At 46.0% G+C, this 22,620-nt stretch overlaps 1 protein-coding gene across 29 annotated transcripts in view; it reads right to left on the bottom strand.

Moving 5' to 3' along the window:
- Positions 1 to 22,161, bottom strand: part of Pard3 (par-3 family cell polarity regulator) — a 549,750-nt gene extending 527,589 nt beyond the window's left edge. For 19 of the 29 annotated variants that reach the window (XM_087595246.1, XM_087595248.1, XM_087595247.1 and 16 more), the window contains exon 1: positions 21,750 to 22,161. In XM_087595246.1, the coding sequence (XP_087451372.1) occupies positions 21,750 to 21,869 (120 nt within the window). In that variant the 5' untranslated portion in view covers positions 21,870 to 22,161. The remainder of the gene's footprint in view (positions 1 to 21,749) is intronic. The other 10 variants (NM_031235.3, NM_001431380.1, NM_001431381.1 and 7 more) reach the window with 1 other exon arrangement.
- Between the last annotated feature and the right edge of the window lie 459 nt (positions 22,162 to 22,620).

The raw sequence follows: 22,620 nt of genomic DNA, 5'->3' as shown, positions 1-22,620 counted from the left end.
TGGATGGATGGATGGATGGATGGATGGACGGACAGACAGACAGACAGACAGACAGACAGACAGACAGACAAATTTATTTTAGTTCTCCAAAACCAACACACAAAGTTCAAAGGAAAAACAACAAACACATCAGCATCACTATCTTAGATGGGTCAAACATCAGTACGGCTGCAATGCATTGTTCTTTTTAAATCAGAAAAGAGGAGGCTCTAAATTCATCAAACTACTCATACCAGACCCCAGCATGGTAGCAAACACCTATTATCCCAGCACTTGGAAAAAGGATACAGAAAGATTTCAGCATGCTTCCTCAGAACAATCTGCAACTCAGAACTTAAGAACTGTTCAGTTAGGAGGGTTATCAATCAACGGTTGTTGATTTTGGCTTCGGTTTTAAGACAGGCACTCATACACCCCAGGCTGATCTCAAACTCTCCTATGTAGCCAAGGAGGATGACCTTAGACTTCGGATTCTTCAGTCTCCATATCCCTCATGCTAGGAATATAGGCATGTACAACCCCACCAGGTATGTGACGTGGGGGAGGAAGCCAGGACCTCACACATGCCAAGGAAGCACTCTACTGACTGAGCCACATCCTCAGCCATGAAATTTTTCAGTTAATATTTTCATACGATGATTGACCTCAAGAAACTGACAATACAGAGGCAAACCGTGGATGAGGAAGGGCTCGCTGTCTCTCATTCAGCCTTCAGGAAGTCGGCGTCAATGATGGCTAGAGCATTGGTTGGGAATTTTGCATGCTGGCAGTGGTAGAAATATCACTGCCCAACCAGTAAGGCTCCCAGCAGAGGGAGAGTACAGTCACCCTTGCAGACCAGTATGCACTGGATATAGCTAGACTAATATCCACCCATAAAGACACAGACTGGGACCCTGAAAGTCCCTTCTGTATAATCCTACCTCAGAAAGTTTAGATAACCTGTACTAGGGAACACTTTTGGTTTTGTTTGAGCTTGGTTTTACTTTCTGAGACAAGTTCTCTATATGTGATTCAAGGAAGCCTGAAACTTGCTATATTACCCAGGCTAGCCTCAAACCCACAATCCCTCTACCTCAGCCCTCCAAGGACTCTGATTACAGCCTTGTACCACCATGACCAGCTCTGAGGACAAAGTGTGAAAACATCTGTGCCCATGAGATGGATCGGCAGGTATCAGCACTTGTCACACAAGCCTGAAACCTTGCTGCGCTCCACCCCTGCCGGTGCATGATCAGAGGACAGAAACAACTGAAAATAGTCCTCTGACCAACACACACAAATTAAGCAAACACACACATGTACACACATACGTGCACATCACATGGACTGTAAAAATTAGGAGATAAACTAAATTTCCAATAGGTAAATATTTTTGTATCTACACAATGAAACATTACAGTCTTTTAAATTTTTCCTGAAAAATATCAACATAGGCAACATGCTAATGTGTTAAGGAAGTAAGTTGAAAGAATTACATGGGCGCTGTACTATCAATTATTTTAATAGTCATGTGTGGGGCTGGGAGCATAAATACATGGAGGGGTGTTCAGCAAGTACAGAGCTGGGGGTTCTAACCCTAGCATCCTACACATACCTACAAACATACAAACCTCAGGTATCTACACACAAGCACACAGAGAGACTGAAAAGACGCAGTCTCTGAAACTTAAAATTACCTGAGTGGTAGGGGTATTCATGCTTTATTGTCCTCTTAAAATTATCTAGATTTCCTAATTTCATACAACCTATATTTGCTTCATTATAAGAAATACAAGGGTTGAAGAGGTGACTCAGTGGTTAAGAGCACTGGCTGGTTTTACAGAGGACCCAGATTTGGATCACAACCACCTATAACTACAGTTCCAGAGGATGCGATGCTTTCCCCTGACTTCTTCAGGCTACTGCACACACATGCACACACGAAATAATTAATAATAATACTTTCTTCGAAAGTGCCCAGTATGGTTGCTCACCTCAGTGCCTTTGGCACAATACTGGGCTCTTGAGTGCTAAATTGATAACACTGGAGATGAAATGTGCAGCTATGGGCTGCCCCAAAACTTGTCCCATAGACACACATTGTTACATATAGACTCACATTGTTACATATAGACACACATTGTTGCATATAGACATACATTGTTGCATATAGACACACATTGTTACATAGCTACCAATGAATCTGGAAACTACTTTGGTTATTAAAGATGCATGTGTCCTCAAAGGCAGCATCAACAATCGAGCTCTGAGGCCTGAAATCCAGTGTGGGCCTCCACCCACTTCTACACCATAATAGAATAGAATTCTCATTCAAACAATAGAATCCAATAAAACAAATTGTAGAGTGCATTTGTTTAAAGAAAACACCACTTCCGTGTTGTCTTCCACTTCTGTGCCAGCACTAATTTACCAATCACTCAGGTCCCCAAGGAGGCTCGCACAGTACTGATGCTCGCTAAACAAGGGAGAAGAAGATGCTGGCGTCTTTCCACCGCAATGGCACAGAGCACCAACTCAAAACCAGAGGATGGAATCCTGAACAATGCAGCCTCCAATCTCAGCTATGAATCCTGTCCTCATCCTGATTTTAATGTCCTGTTCATTGCTATCACAATCAATCAGAAATCCTACATCCCAGTAGCTAAAGCAAAGGAGAAGACAGGTATCAGAGAAGGAAAAGAGTACCCGTTCTTTCAGGTGAAGCAGAGTGAAGAGTTACCAGAGTTAACAAAAAAAGAAAAAAGAAAAAAGAAAAAGTTGGAAAGTTCTGCTGCAAAGTTCACACACAGACACACACACACACTCATACACACTCGTGCACACATGTATACATGCATACACACTCATGCATACACACAAAGACACACACATAACGACACACCCGTGCGCACATGCAAATGCACACAGACATGCATGCACACACATGTGCACATGCACCACATTTCAGGAAATTCTAAGTATTTCGATTTGATCTTTTTTTAAAGATTTATGAGTCATACAAAAACTAACTGCATTTCTGTAACCCACAGAGTTACACAACCGAGTCAATGATTACCTCAGAGACACTTGAAAGCCTGCGACTATAAAATAAGTCTGTCAGCAGTGGGGAATGGATTGGTAATAACATGGTGGCTCACAGCCATCAGAGCCCCTACAATGCACATATACACACATGCACGTCCACAGGCACATGTGGGTACACAGACACATAGATATGCAAACACTAACCGGCATACATGGATATATATACACTTGGAGAGTTATTGTCACAAAGTAAAGAGGAAGCACGACAAGCCACAGGTATATCCACCTAAATGCATACTCCCCTGCCGAGGTGGGAAATGCAAACAATTTTAGCAGCGGTGAAGATGATGAGCCACCACAGGGCCCCCAAAGTGGAGGTCAGCCCGTGCTGAGCTCTGCTCAAAGGCTAGTTTACAGAAGCAATGCTGTGGTCTCCTTGGGAAGAAATGGGACAGGCTACCTGTGGAGGTGGGTCAGCAAAGCCACACACCCACGGTGCATTCTTAGGATACAGGTGGCTTCATGCATGATGCCTCCTCTAACTCAAGGGCTCACAGGCACCAAAATGCTGTGGCTGGTACGTGAGGACTCCTTACTGTTCTTCCTGCTCCTGCAGTTTCCATCGTATGACTTTTCTGGAGAGGCATGAACAAACATTTATTCATCACAGACAAGGGAGGGCACTGGCAACAAACCAAAGAAATGGTTACAGCCAAGTCTCGGCTGGTGAACCATTGAGTTTCTGGGGGTAGCTTAAAGAGCACAGGCGACTGAATGAATGTATCACCATAAAAGCCCATTGCATCATGGGTGACAAATCAGGAGAGCTGACAACCCCTGAGCTCCTTGCACAGCTTGCAGGCAACTCTCCTGAAGAGTCTCCTCACCCCCACCAACTGTTTACTGTTTCGGTAGGAGAGGCTCACAAGGGGAGAGGCCTTGTGGGTCCTCTAACCTTCTGACACTTCTTTTTTTTTTTTTTTTTTTTTTTTGGTTCATTTTTTTGGAGCTGGGGACCGAACCCAGGGCCTTGCGCTTCCTAGGCAAGCACTCTACCACTGAGCTAAATCCCCAACCCTCCTTCTGACACTTCTAATCTGGTAAGTTTCCTTAGCTTCCTGAGTGCCCCTTCCTCCCTTCAGGAGGCTATGTCTCAAGATGGAGTAGGGCTAAAGGTTACAGTCTACAGTCCATAGGCTTTTAGCAATTATCAAAAAGAGAGGGAGGGAGGGAGAGGAGAGTATGGGAGGGAAATCCAGCTTGCTTATGGTACGATAGTATATCTAACACACATATAAGCCCTAGGTTCAATTCCTAGCATCAAAAACAAAAAAGAAATTATGATGATAAATTAATGATTCAAGCAACAGGTTCAATTCAAACATTCCTTCCAGGAATACAACAGCACATACATGGAACAACATGTCACCAACCCCATGCTGTGTGTGAAGCATACCCCTTGCTGGTCTTTCAGTTTTAATGACAAGGGGCTCCTCCAATGTGGAGGACTACTCTTTAATCACCGTCTGTGTTAGTCATGAGCCTGATTATATACGAAATGAGCCTTCATATGCCACCAATATAGCAAGCCAGCAGAAAGAGCCACAGAACTCCACAGATGCTTCATGAGGGTGGCTGTAAGGCAAGCTCCCACACCAGAGGGGTGGGAGGAAGGCCAGAGTGGAAGGAACAGGACAAGCCAAATAAAAGGGAACTTAGAAGAACCTATGCTAGCTTGGGAGACAAGTGTAAAGGAAACTCTGGCCAATGCTGTGCAGCAGAAATCTCCCCAACATTCTAGTCAGTGCCCGCCATTCACACAAGGACACCTACATAAGAAAGACCAATGGAGGAATTCTCTGCAGTCCTCAGCATTCCAAGTCATACTCTGTGTACCGCTTCCCCTCATCTGTGCAGGAACTCGAAGGGCACTGCACATAAATCACTTACCTCACAGCACATAGCCATAATGGAGTCTCGAGTGGCTCAGCCACTTTGAACTGCTCAGAGAAGGATGCCACATAAAGCTAAGTTATTATTATCGTTAGCTCTCTCCCCAGCATGTAGCCAGGGAAAACTGTCAGGTTGTTGACTCATGAAATACGTAAACAGGCTACTTATGTTGGTCAGCTTCAAGCACACACATATACTTTACAACCCTTGCCTAGATCAAAACAAGGGCAAGTTTAAAACAGGACACATCTCAATTAAAAGGATGTTCGATTCCGTCTTCAGTACGTGCGTGAGCATATGCGTGTGCACATGCCCATGCACACATACGCACATGCACACACATACACAGGCATACCAGATAACTAAATATACTCTTAAGAACTTCATAATTAAAACCAGGGTATTTAACACATATGCTATCAACCGTTTTCCACAAATAAAAACCGGCAAAATTATCAGGAAGAAAAATGTAACTTGTAAAGTCAGATAGGAAACCAGCCCTTGAGCCCTGTAGCGAACACTTCCCGTTGGTGCACTGGATGTTCCAACACCCAGTAAAAGGCAGCTTGGACCTCACATCCCAAGATCCCATTACAGGAGAGATCTGCAGACTGTCACAGACCAGCCCCTCTTCCACCTGGTTACACGGGAACCCACATGAGCTTTGCACCCAGCACTGTTGGCACCCAGCACTGTTGGCACCCAGCACTGTTGGCACCCAGTCCTGACTCAGACAACACAGGCAGTGGTCTTCAAAATCCTTCCAGGGGGGGGGTCTTGCAGTGCAGTGGTTGAGCTCTAACTGCTTTGGCACCACTTGCCAATCTACTTAAAGTGCAGACTCTGAAGCAGAAGGTCAAGATGCTGTATTTCTAGACAATGAGACTTCTGCTGGCCCAGAGTCCATAGGTAAGCACCAGGGGCTTTGACAGCTAACAGATCCTCAGCAGCAAAAGAGCACTTATTCACTGAATGCAAAAGTCATTTGAGCAAAGTTAAAGGACAGACAAGAACACACCCTTCTGGGGGAATCCTGTAGAACGGCAGTAACCTAGAGTGTGTGGCCACACGGTGTGTCCTACGCAGGGAGAGACTCAGAGGGTGCAGGCTCTGCAACATGAGAACTGTTCTTGAGAGAACAAAACATGCATCAGTATGCAGACTTTCAAACTCTGCTTGTCCATGAGTCCAAGATTCCTCACGAGGGATGTCAGGACTTCATCACCAAGAACCCACTGTGAGGTGAGCATGCACACAGGAAAGCCACATAATCATAATGTATAACACGATAACTACAACTCCTGACAATGGGCGCAGTCACTATTGCTTCCTGGCCTTGCTACAGGGTCTACTCCATTTCTCTGAAACACCTTGAAACAAACTGGTCCTGAGAAATGGGATGAAATGCCCTCTCTCAACAACTCCCCAAGCTGACAGGCAAGTAACTTACGCCCCCAATTCAGCACTCTGGTGAGAGCTCTCCATCTGACCTAAGGAGTGTTGTTACATCAAGAGCAAAGATAATATCAACACCCTGAATCCACGACAGCAGGCTCCCGTTAGTGGGGAGGAAGGAACCAGAACCACTCTTCATCAACAGAGATGGCAATCTGTCTAAAACTCCTCCAGTTATTTCTCCACAGGTTGTCTTTCAAAATGTCATTCTCTTGAGGCAAGGTCTCATTATACAGCTTCATCAGGCCTTACACTTGTAGTAATCCTCCTGCCTCTACCTCCCAAATGCTTGGGACAGGCATGTCCCGCCATGCCCAGTTTCTACCATTTCGTCTATCAAATAGCATGAGTGTTCTAGGATATTTTTGAAAGCACTGTTCATCATTGTGTTAGCAAAGCACAAAAACAAAGATCAAGAATGCACAAATTCGGGGTTGGGGATTTAGCTCAGTGGTAGAGCGCTTGCCTAGGAAGCGCAAGGCCCTGGGTTCAGTCCCCAGCTCCGAAAAAAAGAACCAAAAAAAAAAAAAAAAAAAAAGATTGCACAAATTCCATCTGGAGGACTCTTCTTTAAAATAAATAAATAAATAAATAAATAAATAAATAAATAAATAAATAGAGCTAGAGATTTAAACCTCAATATACTTTCTGTGCAACAATGTTTACAAACCAAAGTAAAAAAGGCAGAGAGAGTAACGCTGCCCAGCTGAGTGGTTTTATTATCTAATCACGCCTAGCAACTGCCTGAGTACATCTGGGGACAGAAGGAAGCACTATTTTAATTAATACAAGGTCCTCAGAGGCAGGAGCTACCACTGAGCTCCAGAGTGGATAGATGGGAAGAGATGGTTCTTTTGAACATAAAGCCATGTGCCCATGATTTTGTAAGTCTAACCTAACACCTCCTGCCCTGCCCCAAACCCACCACACCCTCAAGATACTGCTCCCTATTTCTCACAAGATAAATAGGTCAATTCTTGGGTGAAGTCAAGAGATGATTGACAATGGGTGCCATTGGCTGGACCAAGTATTGAAAGGTGCATCAATCTCTCAGCCCTTACAACTACTGTGCAAGCAAAAGATGTTCTGGGTTCCTGTACGCTGATTGAGCTGTTCAAAAATCACCCCTGAAATTCACAGAAGAGCAAAAAGGGGGTTATAGGCAATCAGGGTATATAATGCTTAGTTAGAGCAGTCACAAAATGCTTTCTTTCCCGTTTACAGCACGGGTGACTTCTATCCCCTACCATCGTCTCAGAACTAATTAGTGAAGGAATCCAGTAGATCTTTAGAAGCCTTGTGTATACTGCAAATAAATTACACTCACAGTCCCTACTTTTATCATTTTGTTTTAAGTGAAGATACAGACACGGTGCCTTTCAAAATGTTCCAAGAGACTTGGAACGGAGCTCAGTTGGTAGGATGCCCGCACAGCACTCTCGGGGAGCTAGGCTCCAATCCTACCACTGTGTAAACCCAGTGTGGAAGCAGTCCAGGCGCTGAGGAGATTCCGGCAGGAAGATCAGAAATCCAAGGACACCCTCCGCTACACAGGCACTTTGGGGCCAGCCTGAATTTCATTAGACTCTATCTTTAAAATATCAAAACAGGAGAACCAGCCATCCCCTCATGCCTCTACCCTGATGCCCAGGGCCTTCTATAATCCAAGTCAGTCCCCCGAAGGTCCTGACTCTAAAAACGAAGGTCTTCACTCTCCACAGTGGGTATTAAACCCCTGCATACTCAGTAGAGGATAAACCATCGCAGGCTGTATAGTTAGAACGTTCTGGGTGCCCAGAAAGGAAGAGCAGAAGCTGAGGAGGACCCTCCCCCCCAAAGCAGGCCACCATACTGCTGCCAAAACACTGAGGAAAGCAGCAGAGGCTGAGCAGTCAGAACTGGGGACAGAACAGGTTGCAGGGAGAGCCTACGTCATGGGCAGAAGCAGCAAGATGTTCCCCAACACGGCATGATACAAGAGTCCATACCTAAAGGACCAGATGGGGGAGACTGGACTAGCAAAGTGTCTGCTCGTCCCACAAAGCACTTCAACCCATTGGGAAAATGAAGAAATACATAATTCGAAATGTAGCAACTCAACGTATGTGACTAGTGTTTTATCAAGCTGACATAAACTACAGTCACCTGGAACTAGAAGCTGCTTGCATCAGATTGGCTTGTTGGCACATCTGTGGGACACTTTCTTGATTAATGATTAATGTGGGAGGGCCCCACGGTTCCTGCCCTGGGCAGGTGGTCCTGTATTGTGTAAGAAAACAAGTTGAGCAAGCCATGAAGGAGCCTAAGCTATACTCCTCTGGGGTTTCTGCTTCAGTTCCAGCCTGAGCCACAGAGCCAGAGACCCCTTCAGTCTGACAGACCCCTGCTGCTGATCCTACCAGTTCCACTGAGGCCAGGCACAAGGCACCGGAGCTGCCCAGGGCCTGAGTGAGCCCTGACCTTGTCCTGTCCACGTTCCTGACTTCTCTGGCGTCTTGAAGATCAATCATCTGGAGAAAGCTTAGTACAGCTTCTATAGGTGAACTCCTCCTAATGTGCTTCCCTCGATGAGGGGCTATGGTTGGGGTTGGTCCTGTGTGCTTTTCATACAGATGCTGAGTTCTGTGCCCCAAGAGCAGGCTGCAGTCTGGAGGTGGGCATTGTACTGACCCGAGTGCTGTAAAGAACATGCCCCACTAATCTCTGATTGGATAATAAAAGGCTAGAGCCTGTGACTGCAGGAGCAAGAGGAAGGCAGAACTTGAGATAGAGTAGTGGGGGCGGTCTCAGGTAGGACCTCGAGGAGAAGGACAAAGGTAGAAGAAGAAGGTGGTCGCCATGAGGATGTGACCAAGAGAAAAATCACCCTGAGGACACACACACAGAGCTGAGCAAACAGAGCAAGTAGCACGGGGCCTATGGCTGGGATGTAGGTTAGAACAGCGCAGAACCTGCTTGGCACAGTGCCAAAAGTTTATTATTTAAAAAAAAAAAAATACCAGGTTTGTATGTCCTTTATTTGGTAGCTGTATTGCCTAGAGTGGGACCAAACCCTCTCTCCCCCATAAAATTACTACTATAGAGCTGTAACCCATAAACTGGAAATAACCCCTTCCCCACAAGTTGTTTCTGGTTGGTCAGTGTTCTACCACAGAAAGCTAGCTTGGACAAAATATTAATCAACTTCGTTTAATATAGCATCATGGCAGCTCCCACTGCTGTAGAAAATAGCAAGGATTAATGGAAAACCCAGCACAGGGCCAGGCATGTAACTCCGTGGTAGAGGGCAGGCATAGGCACATAAGCACACAAGTGCACATAAGCCACTGTGCTCTCTATGGAGCTGCTTCGTGCAAAAAGCAAAAGCAAAAGCCAGGGGAGATCAGTGAGCAGGAACATCACCCCAGACCTGCCGTACCGATCGGGAAGTCTATACACTGTTTGATCTGGAATTGTTTTTCTCCTTTTCCAATGACTTCACCAAAATTTGAATTCCCATAAAACTCCTGGAAGAAAAAGCGATTCTTGGTCATCTTGGAAAACAATGCTGGATGTAATAAATCAAGTAAAAACGAGTTGATTTTATGAGCTAGCCACCAGAAGTGGGTCCAGCCAACAATTAAAACTTGAGGAGAGGGGGCTGGAGAGATGGCTCAGTGGTTAAGAGCACCGACTGCTCTTCCCAAGGTCCTGAGTTCAAATCCCAGCAACCACATGGTGGCTCACAACCATCTGTAATGAGATCTGATGCCCTTGTCTGGTGTGTCTAAAGGCAGCTACAGTGTACTCATATATAATACATAAATAAAATATTTAAAAGAAAAAAAAACTTGAGGAGAAAGAAAATATGAGAGTACTAAGACTCTATTACACAGGGTTGGGGATTTAGCTCAGTGGTAGAGCGCTTGCCTAGAAAGCGCAAGGCCCTGGGTTCGGTCCCCAGCTCCGAAAAAAAGAAAAATAAAATAAAATTAAAAAAAGACTCTATTACACCACAATGCAAGGAGATGACACAAAATCAGTCACTCTTCATGAAAGCCCAAGAAAGACCGAGTTCCCCATCACAGGAGGGAAAACAGGCTCACTGCTGGTAGGAGGAGCCACACAGAGCCAAAAATGGAAACTGATAACGCACATTCTTCATGAACACCTCTGGAACCTCTGGCTGACCACTGAGACGTGAATGTTTCCTGGAACAGTCTTATAAGGAAGGCTGTTTATCACACACACCCGATCGTCCACACCTAGTGCTGCTCTAATCAAGGGGAAAAGAAACAGAAGCTCACGAAAGTGGTCCTTACTCACCAGTGACCGTCTTAGCAGAGCTGAGCAACAGTTACAGGTAACATCAACTCCACCAACGGCTCACAGTGCCTGTACCTTTCTCTGTTTGGGATGCGGCTTAGTAATCGCCTGCCTAGTATGGTACTGAGTTCAATGCCCAACAATCACTCCATCAACAACATAAACAAACAAACAAACAAACAAATCATCCTCTTTGCTCCCTGGCAACAACCCAGTAAGATAGGGACCATTAAATACCCAACATCATTCTCAGTCACTTGTCACTCCAATGTGTCTGTGCTTAACAAGGGAAGCACCTCCCACTAGATTGCCAGTTCCAGCTACCTGTGTTTTTGCAGACATCTAGGTTGTCATCAGTAAATCATGAAACATGAACAATAAAACTAACATCACAGAATGCTTACTGGTTAATTAGCATTCCACATTTCCTTGAAGACAAAAAAAAAAAGCAAAACCTTTTAGGCTATGCCTTCATAATTAATGTGTTCTTCAAAGACTTGAGCGCTGGAGCAGTCCAGCTTCCAGGTCCAACTGTTACTACAGCGAGCTGACCACATGCTACACTCTCACTGGATTTTTCTGGAACTTTGACCAAGTGGTGACAATCTGAAATCCTACATCTAGCTTCGGTGGACTTAGTGGTTAGTCACATTCTGCATGACATTCTGCCAGGAACCCGCAATCTGCACTCTCCGCTCTCCTCTCTGCAGTAAGAGGGCTCTTAGCTGAGGGATAACCTGCCAGCAGGAATCGGCTCACCAGTGCTCACAATGACGCTGCACACCGGGTTTCAGAATTATAAATTATACATCTGAAATGCCTTTGTGCTACAAGAAAATGTTTCCTGGGGAAGAACTTACATTGAAAAAGAAAATTGGCTTAATCTCAGACTTAGAAATGAAAATTAAAAGGCACACATGCAGGGGTTGCCAATTTTCCATTTATTTTAAACATAAAAAGGTAAAACACAAAGCCTATTCTTATATCAGCCACTCACACAAAACGAACATTTTCTGCTTTGTGGTTTTCATCTGTTACAACCTCCACATTTTGGCAAGCTGGCGATTTTTCACTTTGCAGGATGAACAGAGTTATTTTGTTACATAGACAGAAACATCAATTCTCAGGACAGGGAATCTTTTAAAGGCCTTTTCTGAACCACCACACTTGTAATATACTCTAGTTTTGTATTCTAAAAAGATGTAAAAACAAAATTTAAGCAGAAAAAAATATATATTTGTGTGTGTGTGTGTATATATATATATATATATATATATATACAAGCCCAAAACTTAGCTCTTTGCCACATCAGGCTGTAGAACAAAGACTGGGAATCAGTACTGTTGTGACATTGTTGTGACACACTTATAGTTGCATATCATGAAAATGTTGCGTCTGCATGTGTATACACATGGATACATACAGCATCCTCCAGCATCAGGCAGGAGAAAATGTTAAATTAAAACTCACTAAGTCTGAGGAAGTCACCTCTGCACAGGCGTCTCACCTTTGAAGACACACATCATGAAGCAATGAGTTCTGAGGACACCCTAAACCACATCCACCCTGACTCCCAACAGCGTTGTGTCCCGAGGGAGGCAATGGACTCTTACATCACTGCTGAGTGGAATGAGATCCAGTGTCCTGTCTGCTCCCTGGCAAAGCCCATGCATATCGCACCTGCCTGGTAACCCAGGAGCAGGAGCGTGATGAACAGCCCTGCAGACTAGAAATGTTGCTGGAGCTCAGGGGTTGAAACTGGAGCTGCCCCGCCTTCACACAGGAGTGAGGTGAGCAGAGAAGGGGGAGCTACGGAGAGCCCAAAGCAAACTCACATACAACTCTTCCAATAGGCACCTCTGGGACCTCTCAGTTAAACACCATTCAGCAAAGGCTGGCAGGGAAGAAAGAGCTGATGGAACTCATGGACCAATGGGAAGCCTTCAGAGGGGGGTATGGCAACAAAGTGCATCATGGGATTCAGAGCTTCCTGGACCGACAGCAGGATAGACTACAGAGACTCAAAGAGGTAGGATTAACATCGCAGTACTCAAAAAAAATCTCTAAAAGTCATTTTCAATTGGGGTATTTGGTTATCTCTGATACACAAAGACATGTTCTATGGGGCTCTCAGAACTATAAATACCTAAAAATGGGATCTTATTCATACTGGCTTATGATATCTATTTTTAACATCTTTACTGAGATATAATCGTAAACCATAAAGTTCACCCATTTAAAACACATGATTGGGGGTTGGGGATTTAGCTCAGTGGTAGAGCGCTTGCCTAGGAAGCGCAAGGCCCTGGGTTCAGTCCCCAGCTCCGGGGGAAAAAAAAAAAAAAAAAAAAAAAAAAAAAACCCACATGATTGGGGTTAAAAAGATAGCGCAGTTAAGTGCTTGCCACACAAGCGTTAAGGACCACAAGTCCGTCCCCAACGCCACGTGAAAGCAAGGCTTCCCGACACAGCTGTAAACCTGACCTCTGAATTTCGAGAGCCGCCTGGTGCAGCCAACTTAGTCAGCTTCGGGTTTGTCAAGGGAGCCCGATGGAGCACAACTGAAGGCACTCTATACTAACGTCTACACCAACTTCTGCACTCCTGCACACACAAGTAAACAAGGAATGATTATTAATATATCCGTAGTTGTGCAACCATTATAACTACCTACATTTAGACTATTTAATCAGTCATTTACAAAAGGAATAAGAGGAGTAGAAAGATGGCTCAGTGGTTAAGAGTATTTGCTGCTATTCTAGAGGACCCAAGTTTGATTCCCAGAATCCATATATGACATTTCACAACCACCTCTAACTCCAGCTTCAAGCAACCCAAAGCCCTTTTCTGGGCCCCCCATAAGTACCAGCACACCCATGGCACACATAGACTTATACATACATATATTTAAAACATTTGGGGTGCGGAGATGACTCTGTTTAAGAGCACTAGCTGCTCTAGAAGAGGACCTGGGTTCATTTCTCAGAACTTGCATTGCAGTTCACAATCTTCTGTAACTCCATTCCAAGGGATCCAACACCAGGCGCACACATGGTGTATTTACATACATACAGGCAAAACGTAAAATATATTAACCTTAAAAAAAAGTAACAAAAATGGTGATGGCACACGCTTTTAATCCCAGCACTCAGGAGGCAGAAGCAGGAGGAGATCTGATTTCAGGCCAGCCTGATCTACACAGTGAGTTCCAGGACAGCCAGGGCTACACAGAGAAACCCTTATCTTGAAAAATCAATAATAATGATAATAACAATAACAAAAATAATTTAAAATCTTTAAGTAAATGAAACAATTCTCAGTCACTCTGTAGCCTCTTTGCCCCAAGCCAATGCATCTGTCAGCTGGTCAACACAGGAACTATTTGGTGTCATTATGAATAATGCTTCTATGAATATTTACGCCTAAGTTTGTATGTAAACGTTTCGCTTCTCTTATTCACATACCGTATAATTTAAGAGAAGAACTTAACACTATGTTAGGACATGCGGGCCTGAAGCTTAAAGTTCTAACCATGTGTGCCAATATGGACTGAGAACGAAGAAAAGGCAAGGGTGTTGGCTTTTGTTTGCTTTGTTTTGAGACAGTCCCATTTGGCTGAGAGGCCCCAAGCTTGCTATGCTAAACTATTTCAGAGGATGACCCTGAACTTCTAACCTGCCTGCCCCCAGCTCAAGAGTGAAGGGATTTCAGGTATGCCTCCCCAAAACTGGTTCTATGAAGTAATAGGGACTGAAGCCAGGGCTATTCTTGTGTAGGCTGGGTAAGCAAATAAACTAGCAGCATCCTGAGTATCACCTAATGGTATAGATCACCAAAGATAGAAAGCCAGACATAAGGAAGCAGAGCGCCAAGAAAGAAACCCATTTCCACAGAATCTTTCCAAAGTTTGAAAAGAAAAACAATAAGGAGGGTGGGGGGTTGGGGATTTAGCTCAGTGGTAGAGCGCTTGCCTAGCAAGCACAGGGCCCTGGGTTCGGTCCCCAGCTCCGGAAAAAAAATAAATAAATAAGGAGGGTGGGGGAAGAGAACCAAACATTTTTCTGCTTTAGTCACTAAACACTAAATTTACTTTCATTAGAATTTGATTCTCTAAGGCCAGGCCCAGTAGCACAGGCCTTTAATCCCACCACTTAGAAGACAGTGACTAGAAGGCAAGGGTGGGAGTATCTCTGTGTTCTAGGTGGTTTCATACAAAGCTTCATAGAGAGAGCCTATCTAAAAAAGAAGAAGTAAAAGAAAAGAAGGGAGGAAGGAAAAAGGCAAGGAAAAAGAAAGGAAGGAAGGAAGGGAGGGAGGGAGGGAGGGAGGGAGGGAGGGAGGGAAAGATTTTCTAGCAAGGCATGGTAGTACACATCTGTACCCAAAGCCAGGAGGATCATCACAAGTTTGAGGCACCCTGAGCAGCATGGTTAAAAAGAGACTCAAAAAAAAAAAATCAAAACAAAATAACAATAAGAACTATTTTCTATTTTCTGTGTTAAACAGAAAAGACACCAAAACTATTTAGCGTACGGACCACAAGTTCTACTGCTATTGACTTAGGTCTAGATAGGAATGTAGAATTAATGGCTATTCAGGAGGGAGGGCCTAAAATGCCAACTCCACCCAGTGGAAAATCACCTATGGAAAGAACCTACTGCCCTAATTTCCCCCCATTTCCTCTCATTTCCAACCCTGAAAAGACAGAGAGTATAACGTGTGTGTCATCTGTTGAGTGTTTGCCATCACCAACGCCACAGGAAGGTAAGAACCTCCCAGGACAGGTGGAGGATCTGTCTTCAGGTTAATGGTCCATATGGGACTTTAAACATTACCTCCAACAAGTAATTCATCCATGAGGAATTGGAATCACCATAAGCCAACCAGTGCTTCTCCTCAGCCAGATTCATTCTGTGAATCTCAATTTCTAAACACTTGCACTCTCTTCTGGCCCAGCCCCAAGGATTCACACTGCAAGAAATGGAGGCACTAGACCGAGCCTAAGTATAGTCAGGGCCAGATTCCCACACTGCTTTGGCCACATGCCTTGAATCTGACCCAGTGCAAACCCTAGGACTAAGCTCTGCTTGGTCTCCCAGACAAACTGAACTCCTTGAAAATAGCTGACATGAAAGAGAATCTTCCAGACACTCTGAGCTCTCTTAGCCTTAATTCTGATTATACACTATTTGTGCTACACTCAAGTAGTAAGTCCCTTCTAACTAGCAAGTGGGAATCAGTATCTTCTCAGAAGGGTCCTTCCTGTGGGCACTTGTGTGCTGATGTTTTTATTCTCAGCATCACCCACTCTTTGTGATGTCTGTATAATATACGTCTGCTGAACAAGTGAGACTGTGGCAAGCAAGGCACTAGCATCAGCCATCTCACCTGGAAGAGAATCGCAGCCCCATTCTGCCTATCTTTGAGTTCTATAAAGTACAAGAGTTACAGGAAGTCCTCAGGAGAAGCACAAAGTAAAGAGAGCCTGAAACACCCAGGTACAGTACCAGACAGGGCTGGCCTAAGCGGAGTGTCAATGGAAGCCTGGAGAGAGAGAGAGAGAGAGAGAGAGAGAGAGAGAGAGAGAGAGAGAGAGAGAGAGACAGAGAGAGAGACAGAGAGAGAGACAGAGAGAGACAGAGAGAGACAGAGAGAGAGACAGAGAGAGCGAGAGAGAGACAGAGAGAGCGAGAGAGAGAGAGAGAGACAGAGACAGAGAGAGAGAGAGACAGAGACAGAGAGAGACAGAGACAGAGACAGAGAGATCATTCTAGGTAAAGGAAGCAAGAAAGAGGGGAGGAGGCTGGAGAGTACAGGAAAGTCAGAGGGGTATGGACTCTGAAGTAGAGGACTCAGAAGAGCAAGAGATCACTACAGAGACACTGCCCCTCGCCTCTGAGAGAGGAGGGCACTTTAACTATGTTTCTTTTTCCTCTTTGAAAGACAGAAAATGTTGCAAATAAAAATGTCTTGTACTTCACTAGTTTTGTTTTAATTCTTCCCGGTATCTTTTCTCAATCACTACCACAATGTAACTTCCATCAAGTGTCAAGAAAGTTTGCAACTGTGTAGCAAGATGTTGCCATGCATTCACTGCCCACCACCCCCCACACACACACACACACACACACTTCATACCAACCACTAGGTGGTTCATAAAAGGCCTGATTCGTAAATTTAGTAATTAGTAATATCCTAAAGAAAGTAGTTTTTTTTTTACAAGTTCCTGTGCATATGTTTAAAACAACTTATTTATTTTTGTTTCTTTGAGACACTCACTGACTAACCTGGAATTCACTATGCAGACCAAGCTGGCCTGGAACTTGTGACCTGTCTTGCCCCTCCCTCCCAGGGCTTAGGTAACAGAATTATGGGTATGTCCCACCGCCTCCCCTCCTCTTTAAACTGTATTTTAAACAATAAATTGCTACTAAGTTACTCTTAAGAGACCGGTTTGAGGAGTAGAGGCCCAGCCAGCCCATCTGAAACACTTAGAGCAGCTTTGGCATTCTCTGCCCACTACATTCAATGAATCAATCTCTCCTTCTGACTGTACCATTGCATAAGCAGGTTTTAAGTCCACCTATTCTTCAATTAAATTACACTCTAAGCAAAAGAAGAAAAGCCAAGCAGGAACTATGGGATGGAGAAAAGCCGAGGGTGTTCCCTGGATGATGTGCACCAGTGATACAGTCCTTTACTGAGCAGCTTCTACAGTCCGGATCTAGTTCAGAAGAATTCATATTCACCAATGCTCAACACTCTTTTTAATCCTGAAAGGAAGATGAGGAAGCTGAGGCTCTATAGGGTTAGTTTGCCTGACCTTAAACAGCTAATACAGCTGGGTTCCCAAAACTTTTCTTCCGAGACAGTCTATAAGGAGAAGGGTGGTGAACCAAGGGCTTGCAGCCCACCCTCTCTCATCTTGTCTTCAATCCCTTCTCCTGTCTACAGGAGCTTTTCATCCCTACTAAGCCAAACTCATCCGATCAGCAACTCGTCCTGTCTCTTCTGTTACCAGACCATATGACATCCCAGAGTCTCTCCCTGGCATTTCCTGTCCTCCACAGCTTGATCCAAACATAGGCCCTCCAAAACCCCAATGTTTCTGTTCTCATGATGCCTTTCCTCATACTTTTAGGATGGCAATACACTCTCCAGGTCCACACGCTCTCCTCACTTCACCACAGAACTGAGGATCCAGAACTCTCACACAGCAAAGCAGGAGCTTTCTGGAGTCACTCAGCTACTCAGTTAGAAAGCAGGGCCCTAAATACAGCTAGCCATCCCTCCCACCAAGCTCAGTGCAAAACCTAATGACTTCATGGTACCCACCACTGCATAATGGTGGCTCCTGCTGTGAAATTCCATAGCTTGACATTTAGTACACAGCTTCTCTTCAATAAACCCCATGCTTAAAACTAAGGTTCTGATTGCACCAGAAATGATAAGGCTCAGAACACACACATAGAGACACAAATAGTCCTCCAGTTGGACACACTCAGTAGAAGATTCCATGTAACCTGGTCCTCCACAGCTAGCACAGCATCTACTAAACCCAGGGTCTTGATGGTAGTGGGTAAAAAAGGACAGACAGCCATTTCACCTTTTGACTACAAAAATGTTTTCACACTAGTGAAAAAAAATATAGATTATATATGACTAGGGGTAAGCCGTGAAACACTGGCTTCTTAAGGATATTTCTAGTGCTAAGACATGGCATTAAGCTGGCCAGAAATTGATTTCTTCAACCTACAGAGAAAACAGCTCAAATAACATAAACAGAATACAAGAAAATTAGCCCCACCATATGACAAAGTGCTTAGTGCACAGAAAGCTTGTCTGGGTGTTTTCTGTTTGTTTATTTTGTTTTATTCTGTTTTTTAAATCCAAGTTCTTTCCCTTCTTTTTTCTTCTACTTCATGGGTTTTTCATACATTGAACATGGTTTGCTTGTCCACATTTTTCCCAAAAGGTGGGAGCTCATCATGTCTTGTGTCACCTAGCAACCTAAAGCAAGATTTTACCATTACCTGGCTACCCAGTTCTTTATGCAGGATCTACCGTGTTTTATTAAGCAGAAGAAATAGGAGAACAGAAGTTGCAACACTAGCAATGTTGATATGTTTGCTCCCTAGTTGTCTTATATGGGATGGGAGAAGTGTGAAAGATTAATCTCGGCCATTACCTAACCATCCAAGAGGAAAAACAGCAAATGGATGAAGTAGCTCCTTTAAGCCTTTAAACACTTGTAAGCTAAACTGTTTGTTTTTTGTGTGCGGAAGTTTTGTATGAACGTATGTGTACTACATGCATGCAGTATGTGTACTACACGTATGTGTACTACATGCATGCAGCGCTTACTGAGACCAGAAGGGCATCAGATCCCTTGAGACTGGAGTTACAGGTGGTTGTGAGCTATGATGTAGGGGTTGGGAATCCAACCCAGGTCTTCTGGAAGAGCAACCAGTGCTCTTAGCTGCTGAGTCAGCTTTCATTTCTCTAGTTTGGGGGTTTTGGCTTGTTTATGGCTATTTCATTTTATTTTATTTTATTTTGAGACAGGTTCTCACTATGCAGCTTTGCGTGGCCTGGAGCTCACTCTGCAGATGAGGTTGATCTTGAACTCAGCAGAGATTCACCTGCCTCTGCCTCCAAGTTGGGAGATTAAGCTATGTGTCATGAGCCCAGCCCTGTGAACACTTATGAGTCAAAAGTCTTGTGATCCAACAGTTCAACTGCGAATGCTGCAAAAATCTATCTTTTGCAAAGAGAGGTATATGTAGCCCTGACTGGCCTTGAATTCCAGATTTGTAAGATTTTATCAAATCTTTCTTTTTAAAGTGCAGAGAGAAAAGATACCCAGCAATGACTTTTGGCCTCTGAACACATACAGAAAGATACACACACACACACACACACACACACACACACACACACATAACACACACACATACACACACACCACACACACACACACACAACACACACACACACACACCCCACCTCCTAAACTGAGTTTTTGGAACCAGTCAATCACCCTTGACTGCCTTATCTGTAACTCCAATGTCACAATCTCTCATTCCTCCCACCCGGTCTTCTCACAACTGTTAGTCACACAGCCCGTCTACTCTTTCTGCGACCCTTTCACCACCCCTCTCCCTTCGCTGTGGAACAGTCACTGCTGATAGTGAAGACCAGCCCACATCTATCAGCAAGAGCCCTCAACTCCATCCTTCAACCTCCCCGGGACAACATCTCCCCACGGCAAACACCACAGCTGTCCTCACCTGAGGAATCACAAGAACCTTGTCTCAGACTCTCACAATCTATCATCTACAACGAAGCCCATGGATCCCTTTGATGCCCAGCACCCACAACACAATAAATACTCAATATGACTTGAAATAGTGAGTGTTTAATTCCTATGGAAAATCAGTAATGCAGTCAGTCAGTGGCCTGTGTGTATTTCCCAACAGGCAACTTGACCATTGCCCAGGGTGTGCAAGATAAAACACGGCTAGTTTTACAAACAAAATCAGCGAAGCAGAGGCCAACATTGTCATGCTGTCTGAGCTGGAAGTAGGCGCACCTCTATATTCTACATATGTTACTGCCATTTTTCTTTTCTTTCACAACTAATGGTGTTCGTCGGCAGAATACAAAGACAGCCTGGTTTTCCCTTACAATGTTAAATCACCAACTGTCAGTCAGAAATGATGCTTAAAACACTTAAGTGTGAAGTTACAGAGGATTTCCCCTCTTGTCAGCTTTACAAGATAAACAGGTGCCCAATTTCCACTAACGTTGTTTGATTTTTCAATGAGTTCGACCAACTGGAAGAACACTTACAGCTGTTGAACTCGGCATCTCCTATCCCTGTACCAGATTCCCAACCATCACCCAAAGTTTCCTTAAAAGAAAAAAAAAAAATCTTGTTATTTTTCCAACACAGACTAAAAACAAAACAAAACAATGGTGTAACCATTTTGCCCTTTCTTAATTTCAGAGAAAAATGGAGGGTGGCCCATGAGCATTCGGCGACATAGGCAGACAAAGCCACCTTTTCCTCTTGCTTGCTTCCGAAGTCACAGAAGGCAGGCCACTGAACAGACAACAGACAGGGAAATACCAAAGGGAACACATTCCACTCTCATACAAAGGAAATATCCTCAGGTGCTAGAACGAAACTTCAGCGTGGGCTGTTGTCAAACACAGAGGGTAAAAGAACCTACAAAACGCCCTTCCACTTCTGACCTATTATGGAGGAATGCGGTTTAATGGAGACAATGTTCTTTATGAGGAAAACAGAGAAATCGAGGATACTCCGACCCCAGGCCCACACTGGAGCACATCCAGCTAGGTATGGGTAAAGATCCAGAGGGAGTTAGCTCATGGGCTAAGCGAGTCTAGGCTGAGGTGTTTTAAGGAGCCGAGCACCAGAGCCACTCCATCGCCCCCACCTTAGCCCATCAGCCTGGCCGACCCAACCAGGGCTGCCCGCGCGACCCGGAGATCCCGCAAGAACACAGAGGGTACATGGCCCGCCTGCGGCTCCCGCGTGTACCAGATCGCTCAACTCTTTCCACACACCCCAAAGTTCCGTAGGCAACCCTCCGGGACAGGCCTGCTCCGGGAGAGGCCTGGAGCTGGATTGCCAGGACCCGCAGACGGTCGGGCAGAGGCGCCCCGCCAGGCAGCGCCGCGCCTCCCGCGTGCCGCACTCTGCTTCGCCCGGTGCCGGCTCTGAGCACCCGGCCGCCCACTCCTAAGCCCGGAAGACCCAGACAGTGTCCAGAGACCGCGCGGGTGGCGATCGCGGCCCAGCTGGAGAGCGCCGAGAACTTTACGGCCGCGGGTCCGGGCCGGGGGCGCCGGCGAGGCGGCCCAGCTGCCGCACTTTCCCTTTCCCCGCCTCCCGGTCTCCCTCCTCCGTCTCCAGGAAGCGCCATATTGATCCCCGCGCCTTTCCCCCGTCCGCTCCCCGCCGCGCGCCCCAGGCCACTCACCTTGGCCACGGCCTTCCGGTAGCGGGTCACCGCCTGCTGGATAAGGCTGAAAACTTTCATGCGGCCATCTCCGCACGGCACGACCACCCGGGTCCTCCCGAAGCACACGGTCACTTTCATGCCGCCGTCCCTCGCCGTCCGTGGCCCGAGCGCCGCTGGGCCGGGAGACTGTACGCAGGGCGCGGTGGGGCCGCTGCGCCGGCGCGCCGGCGGCTAGGGGCGCGAGCAGGCGGCCGCACAGAGCTGCCCGGCTACCATGTCCAGCCCGGCCGCCTTCACTTGCCCTCGCCTGTCCCCGCCCGGGCGCCTGCAGCCTCCGGCCACCTGTTCGGCGTCTCGGCGTCTTGGCGCGCTCGGCGGCGGCCCGGGGCCGTGTGGCGCTAGCGCTTAGTCGGGACTCCGAGGAGGGGACGGCGAGGCAGGGAGGAGGAGCAGCAGAGGGCTGGGCGCACAGCACCGCGCGCAGGCGGCAGGAGGAGGCGCAGGGCGGGGCGCCCCGAGGCCTCCGCCGCTGCCCGGCTGCTCGGTTCACCGCACGGCGACGCGCGTCGCAACCCGCGGCGCTGTGCTTGGGCCTGCGCGGGGCAGGGCGCGTCCTCCTCCAACCCACTTGCCGTAGGCTGCTCTAGGAGGTCTACTCCGGGACGCCCCACCCTCACCCCCAGAGGTCTCCAACGAGGTCCTCTTCCTTTCTTTGTGACTTTTAATCCCCTTCCTGGGAGAAAGCAGTTTAAGTTCGGAAACGCTTTTAAAGCCCGAGAGCCACTGAGCCGCGCTCGCGAAGAATGGAAGCGGACTATGGAGGAAGCTCCAAGCCAGGTCTCTCTCTGCCCCGCGGCAAGGCAGGGTTTCTATCCTAAGTGCCTGACTC

The sequence above is a fragment of the Rattus norvegicus genome, chromosome 19, assembly GCF_021556685.1.
Source record: "Rattus norvegicus strain SHRSP/BbbUtx chromosome 19, alternate assembly SHRSP_T2T, whole genome shotgun sequence".
NCBI classification, from domain to species: domain Eukaryota; kingdom Metazoa; phylum Chordata; class Mammalia; order Rodentia; family Muridae; genus Rattus; species Rattus norvegicus.
This window is presented reverse-complemented; position numbering and strand designations above follow the sequence as displayed.